Below are 22,296 nucleotides of genomic sequence, written 5' to 3'. Positions count from 1 at the left end.
TCAAGGCAACTGCTGGATGGCTGGTTTATAGTGATTAAGGTGCAGTCTCTGGCGTAAAATCTTACTGGTGTGCTTTTCATTGGCATACCACAGCACTGTACTTAAAATTACTGTCTTTACGTTGAAGGCGCGACACCAAAACCGGAAATATTGGTTACTTCCGTGATCATGACTTTTCGAAACAAGAGTTGCTTTCATACTGTACGTACACTACATACAATAAGATAATAACACCATTCAGTTTGAATAACCGGCTGTTTACTGAAGTTGAACGGACAGCCATGAAAATCAAATGATGTACTGAGGCAGCTCTTTCAAAATTAATTTAGAAATATCACTTACAGGCTACTATAAAAGCAGCATTCATAAATAGTTATTTAGATATAATTATGTGGGTGGATTATGTGTTATGTTGGCTACTTTACTTATATTATTTTACTGCAGGAGTCTGTTGACCATTTGTCAAATTATTAAAGCAACAAACTAAACTACTTTTGTTTCATTAAGAAATATTTATTTAATAAACTATTAGTAAGCATTTAAAAAAAAAAGAAAATCCAAACAAGAGCATATTACTGAAAATCATCTACAATATCATTACATATTTAGAAATCTGTCTGTGATAAAAACACAAAAGGGAAATACCACAGTACAAACAAACATATGATTCAATAAACCAGGAGTATGGCTCCTGTATATTAGGGGAAATCAAGAGCTTTGTGGTGGAAGTTAATGACTGTTTTGTCATTGTTAACATATTACTTAATAATACAGTTTCTTGGCCTGTCCTTTACAAATCTGTAAAGTGTCATGAGATAACTTTTGTTGTTATTTGGCACTAAATAAATAAAAATGTCTTCAAGAACAAAGTGAAGAACTATAACAATGTACAATCACAGCTTTTACCATGCAAATTTTGACAAATAGACCTTGCTACTGTAATCCAAGGCAAGCTTAAATGGTGCATATTCTTAAACAAGGCCAAATTGGTTGTTTATGGGATTCTGGGCAGAAAGTATTAGGGGAACATGTATGTTAAAGGGGAGGCTCAATAGGTGCATACAACACATTTTTAGACCAGGGGCCTCTAACTGGTGGAACCCTGCCCTGTTGCAAAGATTTAAAATAATTGATTTCAAGCTTTTAAGGTCTTCTTTTCATTGGACTCTCACTAATCAAATAGGCTTTCTTGTGACAGTTTGAATGAAACACTAGAAACATCAAAACGAAATCACTAGGGTCGATGGAGAATGCATGGCATGTTGTGTACTTGGTGGGACTAATGTGAATGTTTTTTGAGAGTACTGGTTCATGGGGGATGAGTTTAAATGGATGACTACCACTATTTGGAGCTGCGAAGAAACGATATATGCCAACTTTATTTCAACCAAAATAAATCTGCTGGATATACATTTATACAAAGAACAAGAGCCAAAAGTAAACTAACGTCAATCAAGTTGGAGCTACAACTGTCTAGTAGAAATCTATGAATCTTTGTAGTTTCCATACAAAGTTTTAGGGTGACTGTGTTGCCAGTTAGTCTCCGCCCCTCCTCTAAATGTGTGTGTCTACTTCACCAAAAACTTGCATGATACGAGTCGACTGTTCGTGTCAATTTTGGCAGCTTATCTACCACTGCCGAACATATCCCAACATCTGTCAAGGCCTACTTTTTAAAAGGTATGGATATTTCGGAGATAGGTGTGCTTGTTCCTTAGAAAATGTACAAAATTGTGTACATGTATGGGTTCTGTTTGTCGTGCATGGACTTCCCGCTATTTTGTAGCTAGCTAGCTAGCTGTTGACGATTTCTATTTAACCAAGTGGGAAGAAGACGCCTACCTTCAAGCAAGTCATAAAAACACTCAGATAGCATTAGCTAACTTCCCTTTCTGACTTCCGCATTTTCAAATGCTGCCTATTGTTCTTACTAGTAACTAAACGGTAGGAATAACGTTAGTTGTTGAAGGCAAAGCTCAAGTTTGATCTATTCAGTGTTAGCTGTGTTGCTAACAGTAAAGCTGAGCAGACGCAGCAGAGTGGAGGGGCTTGCAGCAGATCGACGTCCAGCCGTAAACACAGTGCGTATACATCCTTAGAGCATAAAACTTCCTTTTAGTCCATACTGTTTTGTTAAGTTGCAGTTAGTGATTAACCAAGAGTTATTTCGATGCATTAGAAACATCGCAGTCGCTCCGTTTTCCTCTGAAGCTTGTGTCGTATTTATCACGGCTGCTCTCGGAAGTCTTGCAATGCTGTAAACCTTAGCCAGGATTTCCGGCTCCTTTCCATTTGCCCTATGCTGTTTTGTTTCCGTTTATTCTATTTCCGTTTTAAAAGTTTTCTACGTGCCGAGTAAAAGTGTGATTTAACACCGATTTGTTTGAGTCACGATGCGCAGTGCGTTTGTAGGATATTTTAACCGTTGTTTAGCACGCGGGGACCAACGGTTGTGTAAACGGCTGCCTCGCCCCGCAGTGCATGCGCGTGCAAAATTGTAGCTAACTTGCTTCGCTGTTGACCAGCCTCAGTGCGCCGACACATGTAGCCGGATGTTTGAATCTTACTTTCATGCATTTTTACAACATGTGTTTATGATGTGTATTTATGTTTGATAACTACTTTGGGTAACTATTGGCCTACCATTTGGCCTTTAGACGCTAAAGCCTCGCCCCTCGAGTTGGCTAACGTTAGCAGCTGGAGCAGTCAGTGAACTGTTCCAGGCGGCCAATGAGGAGTCGAGGCTCAAAGGCCTTTATAACAGAAACCCCCAAACTGCTTGTTCATATTTACACCATAGACCCCCTAACCCACTGGCACACATTTATATGTTAAGGCCATAATAGTTTTTGCTTTTGAGACCTTAATCATTAAGACTTTGCGTCCTACACTATAATTAATTAATGTGTTTTTTTCCTAAAGCAACTGTTACTGTGCTATTTAATGAAATAATATGGTTAAATTCAACATGTTAGTATGGTCTTGTAAGAGCAGTAGTAACTAACTAATTAATTGAATAGCTAATCATGAAAACACTGGTGTTTTAAGACTTTTATGCATGACCCATGCCCGATAACCAACTTTTTTTCTTTGCAGCATTTAATAACATCACATCTGGCCTTTGAAAAATATATGGTACTTCGATGGTATCGAAAATGTAATGTAAATATTAGGACTTTTGCCTACACATATGTAGTGTGTCAAATAGAATTTAGTGACAAACAACCAAAAGGGTCCATAGCGTTGACATAATGACATGGACTTAACACCAGTACAGTAAACAAGCTTAACACTTTAGGGCTCCAAATAACCATTATAATTTAGGATCCCTCAATTTATGTATTTGTTGATCGATAGCTTGGGTTGAAATTTCTGAAAAGAAATTAAATTTTCACAAGTTCCCAGGAAAAAAGTCTCCAAATTTTGTTTTCACAAGGGAAAAGTTGTTTTTATTTGAAACCCCAGATTACTCAGTGCTCAACTTGAGTAATAAACAGTTATAAAAAAGGAAGAAGGCTGGAATGGGAGATTATTTAAAAGATAAATGAATGATCAGTTGATTGACATGATTTTAGTACCACTGCCGTTAATATTGCCTTTGTTAATATACTGACCAGTGAATGGCGATGATTTTTCATGGCATTGTTTTACTTTGTAAAAATTATTGCCCATAAAATAATGTTTTTGAGTACTGTAGCAATAAGAATGCATACATGCTTTTCTTTCCTTCCTACAGCCTGGCTCTGTGCTTAAAACAGGATGTCTAAAAGTGAAACAGAAGAGATGATAGAGATTGAGATCGATGAACGGGAGAAACAGGCTTGCCTGGAGGAGGGGTAAGGGAAATTATGCTTATTTAGATTTGTGCACTCTTGCACATGCAGCAACTTCACAATGACATTTTTTTCCCTCTCTTCTTTTACCTTTAGCGTTGAGGAGCAGACCATCACTGCATCAGATTTGATCCAACAAGATATCGACATCAACGAGCCCATTGGCAATTTGAAGAAGCTTTTAGAGCCTCGTATCCAAATATCACTGGATGGATATGAGATCTGCTTGCAGGACATTCAGGTAAAATGTGCATAAATGTGCAAACACATCAAGTTTTCTGTGTAACTTTATGATTCTTTTCCTGACAAAAGAAAACAGCTTCATGGTGGCTTCTAAGTTGTCCCTCTCCCTTCATCTTTTATCCCTTTTTAGCTTCATCCAGATCACAGCCTGTTTGATCAGGGAGTAAAGACAGACGGCACAGTGCAGCTCAGCTTGCAGATTATAACTAAACCAGGTGCGAATGAAATATTTCAAATATCAGAAAACAAACAGCCATTTATTGCTGTAAGTGACTGAATTCAAATCTGCACATATATGCATCAACCTCACTCATTTAAGGTTTTTTTTCTCCCATGTTCAGGTGAGGAGAAGTTGAACATTTTGGAAATCGTGAAGCCGGTAGAAACAGTTGAGGTGGTGATTGATCCAGATGCTGCGGGAGAGGAGGGTCAGCTGGTAGAGGAGGGTCAGCTCATCGCTGTGGAGCGATCTGGCCTGACAGATGAGACGTCGGAGCAGGTTACACGCTGGGCTGCAGCACTTGAAGGCTACCGCAAAGAGCAGGTTCGCCTGGGAATACCATACGGTGAGGGACACTAATTAAAACACATCAAGATGGGGAAAATATTTCTAAATGTGGTGATAATTAAACATAGCTGTTAATTTATAAGGTTTCTTTCTCGCTCCTCAGACCCTGTGCTCTGGACGGCTGACCAGGTGATCCACTGGGCCGTGTGGGTAATGAAGGAATTTAACATCGATGAGATGGAAATCGGCAGCATTCACATCCCAGGTCGAGATCTCTGCTCATTCAACCAGGAAGAGTTCCTTCAGAAAGTGCCTAATGGAGAGATACTCTGGAGCCACCTAGAACTCCTACGCAAATGTAAGCGAGATAGAGTTGTTGTAGGTTTGAGGAGGCAAGGTTTCCTGTTTGAACACACTGTTTATGGTTGATGGGTGTTTTAAACAGTCAGTGTAGGTCAAACAAAGGCCTCTTGTTTGTTATTGGAAAAGTTCTCATGGGAATTATCCCTCATCCGTTATTTTATTTTTTAGATGTGTTGGCAAGCCAGGACCAGTCTGGAGGGGATGCAACTGTCACCATTGATCAACGTAAGTGTTCCAATAAAAAATAAGCAAAAAGATTAATGAAATGTTTTGAAAATGTTTACACTTCACTGCATGAAACCAGGATAAGCTGTTTTAGACCGACCCTCTTAAATGTGTACTAGATTTCACAAGACAGGAGTTGCTCAGATTACCTGGTAAAATGACACAGTGAAACCCTTTTATGTGATTATAATAAACGAGTTCAGACAAAGCTGATACAGTCTGATCATTGATAAAACCTTTCGTCTCCAGCTGTGCAGATAATCCCGGCTCAAGTGAGCACACCCACTGCCATTAAGGTATTGAAGCAGAGCCGTGGCCCCAGAACTCCCCGAATTTCAGGAGGAGAGGAGCGAAGCTCACCTGGCAACCGCACAGGTAGATCTCACGACACGCAGTGTGTTGTTTGTATGTCAGCAGTTCATGCGCTTCTTCGGATGCACTGTTCCAACAGCCTGAAAGCGACAAAAATGATTCATGTTTTTGCACCAAATATGTTTTTTAAAATCAAAAATCAGTTTGTTTTTTTCAGGGAGATTTGCCAGGTTTGTACAGATGGGAAAAAAGGCACATGTGCAAATTGAAGAAGTAATCCATTAATTGGCCGCGGAATCAACAGGAATTTAAATTGCAAATATTTTTGCTGCTATTTACCTATTTAATTGTTGCACTGATGGCAAGTTGCACATTCAATTTCGTTGCACCTGGTGCAATGACAGTCAAGATATTCTATCTACTCTATTTTAAAAGTCACTTTATGACAAAAGTATCTAAGTTGTGGGATTTTTCTTTTATTTCTAATTTGATAATCATCAGCTAAGGTTTGTGTAGTTTTGGGCTGTTGGAAAAAATAAGCATCATTATGAACACTTTGTTTATATGTCTACGTGGGGTCAGGTGTATCTTGTGTGAGGCTCTGCCCCTTATGGATTTATCACAGACCGTCTTTTCTCTGGTGACAGGAAACAACGGTCAGATCCAGTTGTGGCAGTTCCTTCTGGAGCTTCTGACAGACAAGGACGCAAGAGACTGCATCTCCTGGGTGGGAGAGGAGGGCGAGTTCAAACTTAACCAGCCGGAGCTCGTGGCGCAGAAATGGGGGCAGCGCAAGAACAAGCCCACAATGAACTATGAGAAACTCAGCAGAGCCCTCAGGTTTGCTTCTTCCATTTCAACTTACTTTCAATTTAGTTGGGTAAATGGTTGAAATCAGTTGAGTGAAGGCCAACATATCCTCACTTTTATTTCCTTGGGAGGTGTCAAGCTCAATAAACACTGGATCATACATTTCCCATAATGCAACTCAGTAGGAACTTTCCTTTCAACCTTCCTGCTCAGAAAACACGTCTTTCAAACTCTATTTTGTAACATAAGCTTTCTGCAGCCTGAGCAAGCTGATGACAATGAGGATAGCAAAGCTCTTCCAGCTGTTTTCACAGACTGAGGCTGCACTTTACATGATGAGAAAACAGATTAATGTGTAAATATGATGAAATGTCCCTTTTTAATCTGTGTGTGGGAGTCAAGGTGGCTTGGTTGGTGATATTGAGAACATGATGCTTTCCTTTTTTCACATTTACTGTTAAATTGTACGACTCATTTTGGACTTTGTGAAGCAAGATTATAACCATCATATTGTCGTTTAGGTATTACTACGACGGGGACATGATCAGCAAGGTGCAGGGCAAGCGCTTTGTCTACAAGTTTGTGTGCGACCTGAGAACTCTGATTGGCTACAGCGCAGCTGAGCTCAACAACCTGGTGACCGAGTGTGAACAAAAGAAGCTGGCTCGTATGCAGATACACGGCATCGGCCAGCCCATTACTACAGTGACCCTGGCCACCACGACGCTAGACAAAGACAGTTAAAGGAGGCCGTTGTACAGCTCCCTCCTGCTGCCACAGGCTAACTCTGCTCTTTACCGCTGATTGGAAATCAAATCAACTTCCTTTTCCTTCTTTTTTTTTTTGACAAACTGTGTTCTTTCGGCACAGAAACGCAAGGCTGATCAGTGTGGATTAACACCTTTTGTCTTTACAGTTTGATTCCACTTACGCTGTGGCAGGTTTTTTTTATAGCTTTTCTTTAACTCTAACCAAGAGAAGCGCGTTCAGGACAAGAGGATGAATGCCTGTGTGATTTTTGAAGAGGCTGTTGTTGTGTGCATGTGACTGAATGCTTGAATGTCTGACTGAAAACCCAGCTTTGTGTAATTTGTTCCTTGTCTGTAGTTCGGGATCGTTTCCACTGTATATACCGGTACATGTTTTTGATAGCTGCAAGGACAAGTGTATTTTCATATTTTCCATTTATAGAGGACCTGTTTTGTATTTTATTTAGTGTTTTTCCCTGAATTGTTGGACCTTTTTTGTCCACTAGGGGGAATAAAGTGGTAAGAATTTTTCTTAACATTTGCAATGCAGTCTTATGTTTTTAGCAGTGCCTTATAAATCACAGCAAGAGATCCAAAGTGACAAACGACGAGAAACACGGGTACATTCAAAATTTTATTCATGGTATAGTGGGTGTAGAAAGCATTTTCTTACTCTAAGCAAATGGTTCATTTAGCTACACATGGAGGAAGGTCGCTGAATCAATGAAAGAAATAAAGCATCTTTTTTTTTTTTTAACACTAGCATCAAAAGACACCCAGATTGAGCATCATTACAAATTTTAAAACATTCACCTGATTAAGAGCTTCACTTAGTGTCTGTACATGTGTCGATATAATGTAGAGGTGATATGTGTTGTATTTCTATGGTATAAATGCAAAAAATATGCATGTCACATTCATGTTTACTGGAGGTGGCTTTAAAGTAATTAGGGGGAAATGTGTCTCTATGCTGATGTGAGTTGTGGTCATCCTCTCAGTGTTTGATGGTAACTCTTAGTGAGATTCTCGACGACAAACATGCAGGCAAAGAAAGGCTCCACCACGGGACAAACAGAAGCACTGTACATGTATACACAGGAGATGTAGAAAAATAGAATGTGATTTGGTGAAGGAATGTGAGTGGAGATGGAGATGTGGCCGTCTACAAAACTGTTCTCATCTCTGTTGGCCCGACGTGTGCGGCATTGTACAGTATTGCTGACGCAGCCAGAACGAGCGCATACACGATACACACAGAGGTTAGACTGAAGAACACACACAAAAGAGAAAAACAGAGAGGTGGAGCTTGATTATGAAACTGGGCCATTGAGAGGCGGGTCTCCATCTTCCAAATATTTACAATCAGAGACTGTGGAATGATTCATCTGGAATGATACTGTCAGAAAACCTCCTCTATAGTTCACTTCTATTCTCATTCTAATAAAAACCCAATGTTCAGCGACAGTGAGACGTCAGGGACCTAACGGCAATAATATTTGGTGATAATAATCAGACTTCAAGAATGACAGAGTGCATAGAACGCAAACAGTAACAAAATTGTCTTCCTTTCAGATACTATAACACTTCATATATTACATATAGAGCATTTTGCCCATGCAGCTAACACAACAGTGAAGCGTGGAGATGAGCGTAACGAGCCGAGAGTCAGTTAAAGCAAGTCTGTGTGACAACAAAGCAGACCAGATTCTGAATACTCTTTTCTTCTTCATATCACAAGATCACAAAGAAGACACTAGAAATGTACAATCCTGCTAAAATATCTAATAGAGGACCGCTCCTGAGGACCTCAACGTACAGTATACTGTATCTGTCATCAATATTGCCATGCACTACATATACTTACAGCTAATCTCTGTCTTTATATATTACACATAAAAAATCAGACAACAAAACATTCAAGATTTTTCAACTTTTACATATTTTGATTATGGATATTTTTCTGCATTTTTTCCTTCTTTTTTGAAAAACAAACCTGAAACACGTGGGCTTTAATCGTGCGGAGAGGCGCTCTGAGAGCCCCTCCTCCCACTGCCAGCTCTAAGAGCTGTTATGTCATCAAACACAGCACAGCTGTCATCGGGAGCAGAGCAGCGGGGATGTTAGGGGCAGATCGAGGAAAACGGGACAAACAGTCGGAGCGATGAGGGAGAGACCGGGAATTAAACAGCTCGGGTTTACATGTTTCTTGTGACTTCATATAAATCGCAAACAGGGTGTTCAGTACAAACACTATGATGTTTTGCTGTGATTGGCTGAATGTGCAGGTGAGACAGGGCACCCTTGTCTGACCAATGCAGGTACATTTAAGCTCAAAGGGATGCTCTGAACATTCAAGGGATCAGGGATTAAGAAGGCTGTGTTCCATGTCATCTTCCTTTGGCCCAAACCCCTCACTGAGACTTAAACATGCTAAAGTTTTACAAATCTTTTCCTTCCTTTAAACTCGATCACAATCTCTCTCTGCGGTACTCAGGGTGACAAACTGAAGGTGTCGGGGCTGAGGACAAGGGACCAGAATGGAACAGACCCTCCGAGTGAGAGCGGGGTCGGGACACGCCTGAAGAAAATGTTGACGAGCAGGTCTTCAGTTCTGCATCTGCTCGAAGAATTTGTAGGTGGGGTTCTCGTAGCCGTTCTGCTGCATCTTGGCCAGATGACGCTCCTCAGGTGTCACCGCTGCATCCACCTGCAAACACAAAGCGACAGGATTAGTTAAACAAAAGCTGCTATTTACGTACAATTAGATACGCACTGAAACTGATTTCTTTACCTCAATAACACCGTGATGAATAGAAGTATACTGTTTCTTCCTCAGCATCACCAAAGTAATGACGATGACAGTTGCTATGACAACTCCTCCAACCATAAGTCCAATAATGGCACCTTTATTGGAGCCCACATCCTCAGCGAAAAACACCTGCCATTGAAACACAAAACGATGTATGTGGACGGAGCACAGACCACTGCAACATGTTGCATAAAGAACGTGTGAAGTGTTTCATACCAGTTTTTGATGGTAAACTTCATAACCAGTGCTCTGCCTCTCTTCAGTCTCCATCCGGACCTCGGGCATCTCCTCTGGCTTCAGGGCTGAGACTTAAAACCAAAGCAGGATACACAGACAAAGCATGTCATAAAAACAAATACTGTACAGGTATAAAGACACGTTTTTTCCCCCCATGAACAGAGCTGCATTTTTAGTTCTTTTAAAACTTGTATATGCAGACAAGACACAATTAATCACCCACTCCTGTGTGAAGTACTTCTTCACGGTTTAAGTGGAATAAACAAACACACACTCACCAGGTCGTGTGGGGAGTCCTCTATCTGGAGCTGGACGAGCATCCACAGGCTCAACTGCAGAAAAATGAAACAAAGCAGGACATAAAAAGTCAAATTACAAAATCAAATATTTTTTTTTTTCACATTTCAACTTAGATCATCTTTACACCTTTAAGGGTAACTACAGCAAAAAATTAAAAGACATACAACAGGATTGAGGGAGTGAGAGTGACAGGACTCAGAGGGAGTCTGATTGACCACCATGTCGCTTTTTATACTGGGCACGACAGCTGCTACCACAGTCTAGGGTTTCAGTCTTTCCTGTGTGGGTGTGGACAGAGAAGGCTGAACCCAAACTTTAAAATCCAAGAAATTGTTTCAATTTGTTTTACTTTCATTGATTAGAATCTTTTTTTTTTTTTACATTCAAGGCAAATATGTTACCGTGGTTCTCTGTGTTGGGCTGGTTAAAGCTCTCAGGGTGGATGAAGCCCAGTCCGTCCAGGCCCGGATCCATAGGAGCGGAGCTGTAGGCCTGATCAGGCATCAGAGCGTCGTTACCGTAGCTCACCCTGCCGTCCACCTGCAAACATAGAGGAACATCTGGACAATCAGTGAGGCTTTCTATAAAATATAATCCAATCACAAACATAAACCACAGGAACTCAACTTGCTGATTATGTGCTAAAAAGTTAAAATGACATCATCTCCTGTGATCTATGGAAAGCCCTTTATTCCATATCCTTGATTTCAAGCCTCAGTCTCCTATACTAGTTAAGTCTTTGACAGCACTAGTTAACTAGGTGAGCACTCTAAAGCCTTACTAGTTAACAAGTAGGCAGCAAAAGCTCTGACATGTTAACTAGTAAGGGCCAAAATCTCAACTAGTTATACTGGTGGAAGACATTTGGACCTTAGTAGTTAACTAGTGAGGCTTAAAATGTTTACCATCCTAGTAACACTAGTTAAGGACGGTTTGAGGAAAATAACACTGCCACATGTTAACTAGTGACTCATTTAGGTCCTAACAGAGGCTATTTAATACCTTTTGTTTCACTGTTGTTAATACTAGTTTAACTAGTAAAGTCAATAAGACCCCAACAAGAATTACTAGAACATTTTGCCCCTACTAGTTAACTAATGTCTCCTTTTGAAACTCACTAGTTAACTAGTAAGGTTAAAAAAAAATCACTAGTGTTACTAGTGGATATTTTGGCTGTTACTAGTTAACAGCATTTTGGGCCTCAGTAGTTAACTAGCATGGATAAAGCCGTCGCTAGTGTAACTAGTTTATATTCTGGCTCTTGTTAACTTAGAAACATTTTCAACCTCACTACTCGACTAGTTAAGTCAAAAAGAGCCTAACTAGTGTTACTAGTGGCCATTTTGGTCATTACTTGTAAACTAGTAAACATATTAGCCTTAGCTAACTAGTAATGTCAGAATTACTGTCTTTAGTATAACTAGTGGATATTTCGGTCCTTACTAGTTATCGTGTCAGAGTTTTCGCTGCCTACTAGTTAACTAGTAAGGTTTTCAGGGTTTAACTAGTTAACTAGTGCTGTCAAAGACTAAACTTGTACAGGAGACTGATGCTTGATATCGAGGATATGGAATAACTGCTCAAAGGGCTTTTCAGAATGATCACACCGTCTGAATCTTTTTTAATTGACAGATCAAGGGATGATGTTATTTCAGATGATTCAGTTTGTCTTTTGTTCTATTTATTCACATCAGCTGATTACACAACACAACCATCAGTTATCACCTTTTCCTTTTAAACTCAAAGCATCGTTTTTTTTAAATACCTACTATGTTCTTTGAGTGTTAAATCCACCATTCACCAAGGTTGCATCTGTGTCTCTTTCTGCATGGCCATGTCTCAAGCGACTTTGTCTTGTATCAATGTGCAGCAGAGGCGATTCTATTTATACATGTTAGAGTGTGCAGTTTATACAGGACAGACTCCATGCATAAGTGAATGGGTGCATCTCGACTCACCCTCCCATCGCTCTGCAGAGAAGAGACTTGCTGAGACAGCTCCGACTGAACTCCCTGCACTATAACAGCTGAGAAGAAAAGGGAGAAATAGAGCGTAAGTCAGCGTGACGATAGATGGGAGAGATTGTAAAAACAAATATTTAAGTGTAGATTATTATCTCTGTCTGCTGTCAGGCATGTTTTTCACAATACCTATGTGTGCAACTGTATCCAAAATATCCCCAAACAGCTGTCTTGGTGGGAAAAGCCTAGCCTGTTTACATTAAGTCATTTTTCTTTTTCATTGCGATAAATTCAGACTTTTGAGATATGTTTATTGCCAATGCTCATAGTGCAATAACAATGAAATTGCGATTTATTATGCAGCCCTAGAAAATAAATTGATTTATTCATGTCTATTTGTGTCACAGACTGTATAAAAAGATGGACGATGTGACAGCTCCCTAAAAGTGAAGCCTAAACATCTCTATCGCCCCCTGCTGACTGGCTGCAGGTCATAAAGCCCGCCTCCTCCATGTTAACAGATGGGACATGAGACAAACTATAAAATCAAAATACATGTCAAATACATTTTTCTCAAACATGGTTTCTGTCATTATAGTTAGTTATTATCGTGCTGATTTACGTCCAAGTGTTAATTTTTCTAACAAGTGTTTTTTAATTAGTTATTTGATGCTGCAAAAAGGATGATTGACAGCTCTGTTGACAAATACGGCTCCTGCAGCCGATCTGTTCCAGATTAGCAGAGTAGAGGAGGATCGTCAAGAGGAATTGTAACTAAAACAATCACTACAGTCATTGAAGTTTTTATATCGGTGAACGTTAACCTCAGACCAACACAAGAAGCTGTTCTGCTGTTAAATACACCGATGTGCGGGATCTTTGCTGGTTGTTTTTCTATGGCGGCTCCACCCGCCAATCTCTACTGCGCAGCTCTGGCTCCAAATGACGTCACAATCGCAAGATGGTAGCGCCCGCCTCTGGGGGTATTTTGGCTTTAATTTTTTGCGGTGAGAGCAGATGGAGACGCATCGTCCATCTTTATATACAGTCATTGATTTGTGTTGCATTGTTCTCCATATGTGTCTTAATGGGAATTAATTAGCATATTTAGAAAGTTATTACGGGGAACTAACATAACGGAAAAAGTAGCATGTAGATACAAGATAGAGAGTCTTTACACAAGACTAACTGTGCAGATGTTAAAGTTAGCACAAAGTATGAAGCTGGCACTTACAGACTTGGTTTTGGATCTCATTGGCCACACTGGGTACTTTGTAGAGCAGACTCAAGGACTGATTCATCCTCTCATCAATCACACGGAGGTGAGTCAAAACCTGAAGGAAGGAAGAAAGTGCAAGTCTTTTAATTAAACAACTTATAATAATATAAGTTAATTTTAAGCCACACACTAAGGATTCATACATATATACAAGCATTTAACACGATAAAGGTTTCAGCTTAAGTGTTGTTAAGGTCGAGGTCGAGTACCTGAGGTCGGATCTGTGCGGCCTTCTTGGGATCGACGGTGCGGACATGCTCGTAGTGTTTCAGCGTGTGCTGCCTGTCCTTTTGCTCTGCACGGACGTACTTCTTCAGGAGACTCAACACCTGACGAGCCTGGAGGTGAAAGTATTGTATAGTGGTAAAATATAAACAAATAAATATATGATGCTATGTCTCTATATTTCCTTGCAGAATAATTCAACACGTGGTGGAAATGTACTGAGAAACCTTTTGTTACTTGTCTCTCAACTCAGCCCCCTAAATGAACTGTGAACACACCCATGATTTACGGCTCTAATTTTCCAAAGAACAGGTACGTGTTGACGTGTGCATGCTTGTATGTGTGCGTGGGTGTGTGTGTGTACCCGTGGAGGGTTGGCTTGTAGGGCGGTTAAGTAGTTTTCCAGAGCCAGGCGTCGGCGGCTGTTGAGCAGAGCCTCGACCCGGGCCATGTGGGTCTCAACCAGCTGCTGCCTCTCTCCGGCCGCCTCCCGCTCCAGAGCCTCCACCTTTTCCTGGAAGTGCTGCAGATGGGGCACATTTTGTATAACACAGATTAGACCATTAACCATTTGTACTTTATATCTGATACAAAAACAAACAGTTAGGGTATGGTTATTGTTTTTAAAATGGTCCTACCAGTGTTAACTCAGCTCTCAGTATTAAATAAATCACAGCTACTTTTACAGAATCAAATCAAGTCTGAAGGACTGGCTTTATATTCTTCTCCCACATGTTTTAGCCAAGATAAATACTGTTGTAAAAAACACCTGTGACATTGACAAAGGATTGTACAAAGGAGGTCATCGAGGGTGTCCTACCTGAATTACAGCTTTCTTATCAGCGCGAGGAAGGCTCTTAGCCTGTCTCTCAGCCTCCTCCCACTCCCTCATCACCTGCACATAAACAGTAAAAGTAAGTAAGCAACTATTATATACACACATCTTCAGACTGGGTCAGTTTAGACAACTCGAGAGAGCAAATGCAAACCCTGACACACAAACTTACCTGAGACATCCTTTCCCGGTGTTTGGCCTCCAGGCTATCTTTGGCCTTCTGGAAGTCTGAGTGTTCGTTGTCGTCCCCGGGAGCTTCGAGGTACCGATCCACGGCATCAGGAGGACTGGGGGCCACAGTGGGCACTGGAGGAGAACAAGAGAGAGGAATCAAACACAAGGCGGGGTAGGAGAGAGTTTGATGCGTGGCGAAGGATGGTAAGAATACAAGTTAAGAGGATGCATTAAAGGGATCCTAGAGCGTCTGAAACACAATGCATTCCATAGCGGCGACAGATTCTTGTGCTTCAGCTCAAGACATATAGACAAATAAGTGGGTTCAGAACATACAAGAGGTTAGATACAAACAGAAAATGTTTTAATACAAACACAAATATTGGTGCAAAGACACACAGGGTTGTCTGGGGACAAAGGATGAGCAGTTTCCCAGTACAAGTGCTGCGCGTCTGTCTTTAGTTAATGTGGGTGCCTGGAGATAAGACGAGAAGTGCTGAGTCAGGATCAGGGCAGACGCTGCACCACCGGGAATGTGGTGCTTCACTGGGTGGAAACTGCAAATCAACCCGTTAACCCTCCAGCTTTACACGTAAACACATACACACTGTGGCTTTCGACACACTTTAACTGGTTAAGACATGTCGATGACATTGTTAGAGACCCACATCGGCCAGGTCAGACTACTACAGAGCAGACACGTGACCTTGCATCTACAAGGCATGCAGACACTTACTTGTGTGTGTGTAGAAATGCATGCAAACACACACTGACATTCAAAAGGTCAATATTTACACTGCCTCGTCCACATGCTGAAAGAAGCATCAGTTAGTGTTACTAGTTTGAAAATGATGAAATGAGTGATTAAATGACAACTAGAGCATCATGGCTGCTTTCCAACAGGGACACTCACTTGATCCACTTGGTGTCTACGTTTTTGCCACAACATTTTGGTTATAGACAACAATAAAATTTGATCTGTTGCTTTAAAGGGCTAGTTTGCCAATTTTCAACCTCAGTCCTATCATGCTATAATGGGGAGCTAACGCCATTATGGTAGAATAATGATGGTTTTTGAGGACGCTATCCGCTTCTCCAATGGGCCCTGGAAAACCTCTGCCAGACTTCGTAAAACGTGTCATCTGGCGGAGGCCAGGGAGCTCTCTAAACTACACTTCCTCAATCTAGGACGCTGCCTCCGATGTCATGTCTCATTCAAAATCGTCAGGTTTGAAATGTAGACTGCAAATCCGAAGACTTTTTAGACAATCCACCGGTATATTCTCGTCTTATTTTGGAATCTGTGCCGCTCTGACCCGTTGCCTGCAACGAAACGGTAGTATTTCACTCCAGCGTCTCTCGCTGGGCCGTTCCTTTCAGAAGGAGGGGCGCAATGCATGCTGGGTGTTGTAGGGCTGTAGAACGGGCGAAACCACAAGCTGTTTGTACAACTTTCTCCACAGCTATGGCGCCGATATCAAATATTATAGCTTCTATCGATTACAGAGAACACCAGCTTTGACTGACAGTGCCTTTTTCCAGGGGCGGATTGCTCCTTTTATATTTTAGTAGTTTACTCCTCTGTGCCATACAGCCCCACTGACATGTTACTTCTGTTCACTGTTGTTTAGAGAGTAGATCCTACAGTCATCGTACTTGTTGCTGCAAATTCTAGCAGTAGTTTTAACCCGTGGCTGAAAATAGTCCCCCACTGATGCATTATGCAATCCCAAATAAGTAACGTTAGCTAAAATTTACAAAGGCCAGTTATTTGAGGAAATGAGCCTTTTCAGACAGTAAAACTATATATTTTTGACCCGCTTTTAAAGATTGACATCTTCTGTAAGAAGGCGGAATTGGCTTGTGGCTGAGTCACTGACAGCAGAGTTTGAAAGTGTTGATTGATGGACTGAAGCTTTGTTGTTTTAAGTTTTGTTTGAGAGTAATACCAAAATAAAAGCTTTTCAGCCTCATTAGCTGAGAACAAAAACATTTTCTTGCTAAAGGTACACAAAGCAGGCTATCTTATTCAGGGTGACGGTTGATTTGAAGGCCTTCATCCTTTTTTCCTCTACTTTCCCTCTCCTATGATTCGATTTTATCAAGCTCAGAAAATGATCCTCGTAGAGCAAGCGAATCCACTTGTCAGTGCTCGGAGTGGTAAAGAGCCAGCAGACACTCAGGACAGACAGAGAGAGGAACTAAAAGAGACAGAGAGGGAGTCTGCAGCAGCCTGAGGACAGGAATCAGGCTGGTGTCGTGAGCACTTCAGGGTTTACTCGGCTCCAGTCCCGGGACTTACACGAGCTGCTGCACACGGCCATGCAGTACTCCTCCGAATCAAAGTTATTCCTGTTTCCCCCACAGCCCCCAAACAAGAAGGGAGCGCAGCGGCCCTTCTTAGGAATGAAGTACCAACGCTCCAGCATGGCGTGACAGGGGCCTGACTCAGCACGAGCCCAACAAACAGCTGACACACACACACAGGCAAATGAAATATCAAAATAAAAATGATGGCAACGTGAGAATTTCATGGAAAACATAAAAGAAACACAAATCAACATCACATGATGAATATTAACAATAAATGAAAGGTGCATCTACTTGATTTCTTACCTCGAACGACTTCCTCAACGGACTCAGTGGTGGTGGTGGTGGTCGTGGTCATTGCGATGTTAGCACTGCGCTCATCGCTATCCCGTTCATCGATCACATCGTCATCGTCGTCGTCGTCTTCATCCTCATCCTCGTCTTCCTCATCACCATCCCCGTTCTCATCCCTTTCGAAAGCGTCCGCCTCTTCATCCTCGTCTTCATCGTCCTCTGTTGTGGCGGGCTCGGTGTCCGCAGGGCGCGTCATGCTGCAGGGAAAGCAGCTGGTTGAGTCCATGTATAAATATGTGTCCGTCACACTGGATGCTGATGAATGTACACAAGTGATGATACCTGTTGTCGGAGTATTCGGTCTCAGCTCCGCCCCACCAGACGTCCGACTCCTCCCCTTCGAGCTCAATGCTTTCTACCTCCCGCTCCGCCTCCGCCGGACAGCAGACAAACTCCACCCCTCGGAAACGGTCGATGCCACATGGCAACAGCATCCCGTAGTCATGGAGATTCATGGAGCGGTCTCCGCAGGACTAATTTTAATAACAGACATGAATCATATTTTCATGCTGTGCTTGAGAGGCTTTTAATGAACATGTATAAATAACCAAAATTAAACCACACAGGATGTGCGCATACAGATTTGAGAATTTATTATGGTTAACCTTGGAGAATGGAGATAAGAATTATTATAAAAGACAAAAACACGCTTTACAGACAATTGTCTTCACGGGGGACATCACATAAATAAGCAGTCAGAAAGGAACAATAACAGAGTGGATGGAGGATGAAATGTATTTTAAGCATCAAAAGAAGACCACAGAGAGAAGAAGGAAAGTAGAAAGAGAAGTGGACTAGCAGATATTATGATAGAAGGAGCATTACACACAATATAAGGTTCATAGTTGTATTGTCTGTCCTCACCTCTTTGGCCACAGTGTGCCAGTGCAGGTGGCTCTCACACTGGTCCATACGCTCCTGGTGCAGGAACTTACATTTATCAGGAACGAGCAGTGCATCACTCACAAACTCCCCGACTGCAATAAAAAATGTGCTTGTTATAAGTAGTTCACATGCAACCCTACACACAAACATGCTCAGAACATAGAGGTGTATTGTTAAAAGTGCTAACCCAGGCAGCGGTACGGCACCACGATGTGAGTGTGACTGTGGCACTGCTTGCGGCCTTTCTTGCACCAGTTCTGGATGCTGACGGGCTGATTGGCCTCCACAACATTTGTGATCTGCAACTCTGGGTACGCCTGGAGAAAAGGGAGAGAGATTTTCGTTCATTCTCACCTCATTATCTTCCTCTTTCTCTCTTCATCCCTATCTGTTTCTCTGTCTCTGCACTGCTGTCTCCCTCTGTTTGTTTACCTCTTGGCAGTACTGCAGGATGCCCTCCTTGGTGCCGATGCAGCTCTTAGTTCCAGAGGGGTCCGACTCCCATTTGCCACTCTGCACATTGATGTGCATGTTGAGCTTCCCGCAGAACATGGCCACCTGGGGCTCAGTCAGCAAACCCACAGAGTCATCAGCAGGAACCTGGACAGAGAATGGAAAGAGAGGACAACAATGAAGACTGATTTCACCAGACTGGTGTAGCTTAAGCATAAACATGCAGTTTATGCATGGAGCTTATGCATAGTCCCTCTTAGTTTATCCTACTTGCTGCACAAACATCTGGCTCTCTTTACAGTACTGGGATTAGTAAATCATAAGAATAAAGGCTGATGAAATATTACTGCGCATTTAAGTTATTATATAAATAAAACACAAAATTATTACTGGTCTTAGCTTTAGCAAGGCAGGATACTCAGTTTCATCCCCTGAGCCCATAAGCCACAGCACTAAGCATTACAGCCACAGGGCAGAACATGTGCCTTTTGCAACTCTGGCTTACAAGGTTTTAGTCATTTCCTTTATTAGGAAAGCAGTGAGAGTGTGGGGAAGAAAATGTGACCTATTATAGCAAAGACAAGAAATACCTCAATCAAAACATGAGGTGCAAACAATGTTTTTTTTGGAAGCGAGCCGGCTTAGGCACTCTGTTGTCCAAAAGCACATAGCTGTCTGCACTTACTGTTTTCCTTTCCTTTGTGTTTGGAAAACAATAGGTGGAAGTCTCCGTAATTTTCACCGTCAGGGCATCTATTTCTCTAGAAGACATCAGAGATAACTGAAGCTGCAAACTGACAGTATTCTTCCCACTGGGCCATCTGCTTCCAATGACTAAATCTGACTTGATGCAATGTTTGCCTTCTAAAACGTGCATAATATTCGCCTCCTGTGTGTCAGGACAGGATAGCCCATTGTTATTTCTTCCAGAAAATACTCTCTTTCCACCTTATCAGCCCATTACATAATGTTATCCATCATTTATTTAGATGTGTAATTTTTTTTTCTTACTTGAGTGCCTTGCATAATATGGCACATCCATCTGGCTGATCCTGTTTGAACCACAACAGCAGCAAAGTAGAAAAATACCAACTACAACAATAAGTTTCATAGGCTACAGCAGTGTTAATATAAAAAATGTGTGCTTTGTGGAATCAAATGTCTATTCACAATGTTAATTTGATTGCAATAAGAAGTCTGAGTATATCAGTCCATGTGCAGTTGTTACACCCACATATCACTAATCGCTGACGTCCTTCGAGTCACGTTCCTTTTAAAAACATCTAAGTCACAAGGCAAATCATGCCAAGTTCCACCAGTAATTGTCTCCTGAGCTCATTAGTCTAGGATTACAGACAGATAACCAGTCTGACCTGGTCCTGCATCAAAGAAAAAGGTAAAACAAAAAAACAACAAACTCATGTGTGACTGCAGGGTACTCTTGCAGAAGGCTGGTGCACAAAAGTTACCACATCTAGATACTGCTGCTGCAGGGCCTATGTGACACTTTAACATGACAGCCTGCAGCCAAAAAATCATGCAGTACGCACATGGAAAACATTGCAACACATGGGTGGATTTAACATTATTAAATAGGTAGACCAAGAGCCAGAACTCGCCAGAACTCACCAGACTTAACATATGATCCAAATGAAAAATGGCAATCTTTAAGTACAATTAAATATTTTAGCACTGTTGTTAGATATAGCAATAGTTCTGCCCTACACTATAGTAATATAATAGGATCACTAAAGTTGGTACATTTTTTTATGAATGTAGTCTTAACCAAATAGCACAGGTATACTGTTGTAGAACAATCAAAGGTATAGCAAGTTGATACCTATTGAGTAGGTTATTTGGTGCTACATTGAATATTGTGTACTGCGTATATCCTCTGTAGAGACATTTTAACTGCAGTATGCAGGGGTTTGGTTGGGTGGAGAGGCTACAGTCGGTGTGTTATTATATTGAGCCTGGATTGTAGAAACACTCTTCTTCAGTTACTTGTACCCCTAAATCCAGCAGAAAGCAACTTTATGCCTCGTGTTTTTTATATTTCTATTAAGGCCCTGCTCATCCTATTTCCAACTGCTACTAAGCTGTGTGCTTCTCTCTGATCCTGCTATCAGCACAGCAGCAGTGCAAGCAGGAGGCGCCATCTTGCTCGTGTCAAACTAAAAAGGCTGCATCCTTTTTCCATTCTCCTCAGCAATATCCACACACTGCAGCTGCACTGCTGCTGGACTGGGCTATGAGGGCCAGGACGACAAAGCAGCCCCGAATAACACTTAACATTATCATTGCTTAAAACTTCCGTCAGTATCAAAGGCCATATGTATTCACGTTGTCATTTTCCATCTCTGTCTGGTGGCTTGTTTGGTATATTTTAAAAGGAACATACTGTCAGAACACGCATACGATGTTAGGTTAGCCCACGGCGGTTGCCATGCCAGCCCGTCTAATATATCTGGAAAAAGCTAGCTAACGTATGCTCTTAGTACTCTTTAAACCGTACTAGTTAGGGTACTTAGCTTAGTTATATTACTAGCAATAGAAGAAAAACGCGACTACCTATTATATAGCGTATAATTACAAAGAGCTGCGTTAAAATCCCCCCCAGGACAAACCAAAACAAGTCCAACATGGCAGGCCTACGCTGTCAATCACTGACATCTAACGGTAGGCCTCGGTAGCATTGCTGGCATTATTTGGTTTGCTAAGTCTACGCAGTAAATCTCTGTACACTACTGAGCTGGAAAATCGATGGACTGAAACGAAATTGAGGTTTAAAGGCTCAATGAAAACTTATTTACTGAATTAAACGGAAAGCAGCTCTCAGAAGGGCTCAGTAATGATGTTTTCTTTGATGGCAGCTAGGTTGTAACTGTTACACAGGCTTTCTGTCAGCAGTGGAACGTTCCACGCAGTATTGACAATTACATTTAATATTTAACTGTTATTTATATACGTCATTACTCGATTACGACACGGCGGTTGGCGCTGTGGTTCGCTTGTGCAGCTGTAACGTTAGCTTCAGGCCCGCAGAAAAGCGGAGCCAGGGAACGGCTCAGCGACACTCTCCCACAGATTTCTCCGCTGTACTCACCTCGGATGAAAGCGTCAAGGTCGCCACCAGTAACAGCAGAAACGCCGTGTGCTCCCCCATTCCGTCCTCCCGGTATCCACCAACCCCGTTATGTTAGCGTTTATTCCCGTTAGAAGAACAATGTTAAATCAGCTGGTAATATGTCGACAACACGGCGTCGGCTGAACAGCTCCGATCCCAATCCCGGTGATCCCTCCCTGTTTAGCTCCCGACTGTGACGGTGAGGATCGGATGCAGGCGGGGGGAGCGTGCGTGCGTGTGTGTGTAAGGAGAACACATATCTCTTCTCCTAATATCCATGTGTACACAGAGTAATAAGAAGTTA

At 41.7% G+C, this 22,296-nt stretch overlaps 2 protein-coding genes across 5 annotated transcripts; one reads left to right on the top strand and one right to left on the bottom strand.

Annotated features, from left to right (window-relative positions):
* The first annotated feature begins 1,572 nt into the window (after window positions 1–1,572).
* Window positions 1,573–7,798, top strand: gabpa (GA binding protein transcription factor subunit alpha). Of its 3 annotated transcripts, none has more exons than XM_069663486.1 (10): window positions 1,573–1,680; window positions 3,737–3,836; window positions 3,930–4,074; window positions 4,207–4,291; window positions 4,418–4,642; window positions 4,748–4,942; window positions 5,116–5,172; window positions 5,422–5,547; window positions 6,132–6,324; window positions 6,816–7,798. In XM_069663486.1, the coding sequence occupies exons 2-10, from the start codon at window positions 3,760–3,762 to the stop codon at window positions 7,036–7,038; spliced, it is 1,326 nt and encodes a 441-aa protein (XP_069519587.1). In that variant the 5' UTR covers window positions 1,573–1,680; window positions 3,737–3,759; the 3' UTR covers window positions 7,039–7,798. The 3 variants fall into 3 exon arrangements, with proteins under 3 accessions (XP_069519587.1, XP_069519588.1, XP_069519589.1); XM_069663487.1 differs by lacking the exon at window positions 1,573–1,680 and adding an exon at window positions 1,983–2,081; XM_069663488.1 differs by lacking the exon at window positions 1,573–1,680 and adding an exon at window positions 2,394–3,162.
* On the bottom strand, window positions 7,665–22,173 carry LOC138592647 (amyloid-beta A4 protein). Of its 2 annotated transcripts, XM_069663483.1 has the most exons (18): window positions 21,972–22,173; window positions 18,845–19,012; window positions 18,600–18,729; window positions 18,392–18,504; window positions 17,810–18,000; window positions 17,480–17,724; window positions 17,166–17,333; window positions 14,862–14,995; window positions 14,675–14,749; window positions 14,219–14,377; window positions 13,839–13,967; window positions 13,585–13,684; window positions 12,348–12,415; window positions 10,791–10,929; window positions 10,368–10,421; window positions 10,069–10,160; window positions 9,835–9,981; window positions 7,665–9,750 (listed from the first exon to the last, which is right to left on the bottom strand). In XM_069663483.1, exons 1-18 carry the CDS (start codon window positions 22,029–22,031, stop codon window positions 9,649–9,651), a joined length of 2,274 nt encoding a protein of 757 aa, XP_069519584.1. In that variant the 5' UTR covers window positions 22,032–22,173; the 3' UTR covers window positions 7,665–9,648. The 2 variants fall into 2 exon arrangements, with proteins under 2 accessions (XP_069519584.1, XP_069519585.1); XM_069663484.1 differs by lacking the exon at window positions 17,166–17,333.
* Between the last annotated feature and the right edge of the window lie 123 nt (window positions 22,174–22,296).

This window comes from Semicossyphus pulcher, unplaced genomic scaffold (assembly GCF_022749685.1).
Source record: "Semicossyphus pulcher isolate SPU_LCO1_2020_fin unplaced genomic scaffold, fSemPul1.0.p SCAF_15, whole genome shotgun sequence".
Lineage (NCBI taxonomy): Eukaryota > Metazoa > Chordata > Actinopteri > Labriformes > Labridae > Semicossyphus > Semicossyphus pulcher.
Note: the sequence above shows the minus strand (reverse complement) of the source record. Positions and strands in the feature narration are given on the sequence as shown.

What these genes read in the sequence shown, in the direction of transcription:
- gabpa (XM_069663486.1), top strand. Translation starts at nt 3,760, where the DNA reads ATGTCTAAAAGTGAAACAGAAGAGATGATAGAGATTGAGATCGATGAA. An exon ending in CTCACCTGGCAACCGCACAG is followed by an intron (nt 5,548 to 6,131) that starts GTAGATCTCACG and finishes CTCTGGTGACAG; the next exon opens with GAAACAACGGTCAGATCCAG. An exon ending in AAACTCAGCAGAGCCCTCAG is followed by an intron (nt 6,325 to 6,815) that starts GTTTGCTTCTTC and finishes ATTGTCGTTTAG; the next exon opens with GTATTACTACGACGGGGACA.
- LOC138592647 (XM_069663483.1), bottom strand. Translation starts at nt 22,031, where the DNA reads ATGGGGGAGCACACGGCGTTTCTGCTGTTACTGGTGGCGACCTTGACG. An exon ending in CTCTGCAGAGCGATGGGAGG is followed by an intron (nt 10,930 to 12,347) that starts GTGAGTCGAGAT and finishes CTATGTTTGCAG; the next exon opens with GTGGACGGCAGGGTGAGCTA. An exon ending in AAGTTTACCATCAAAAACTG is followed by an intron (nt 9,982 to 10,068) that starts GTATGAAACACT and finishes TTTCAATGGCAG; the next exon opens with GTGTTTTTCGCTGAGGATGT.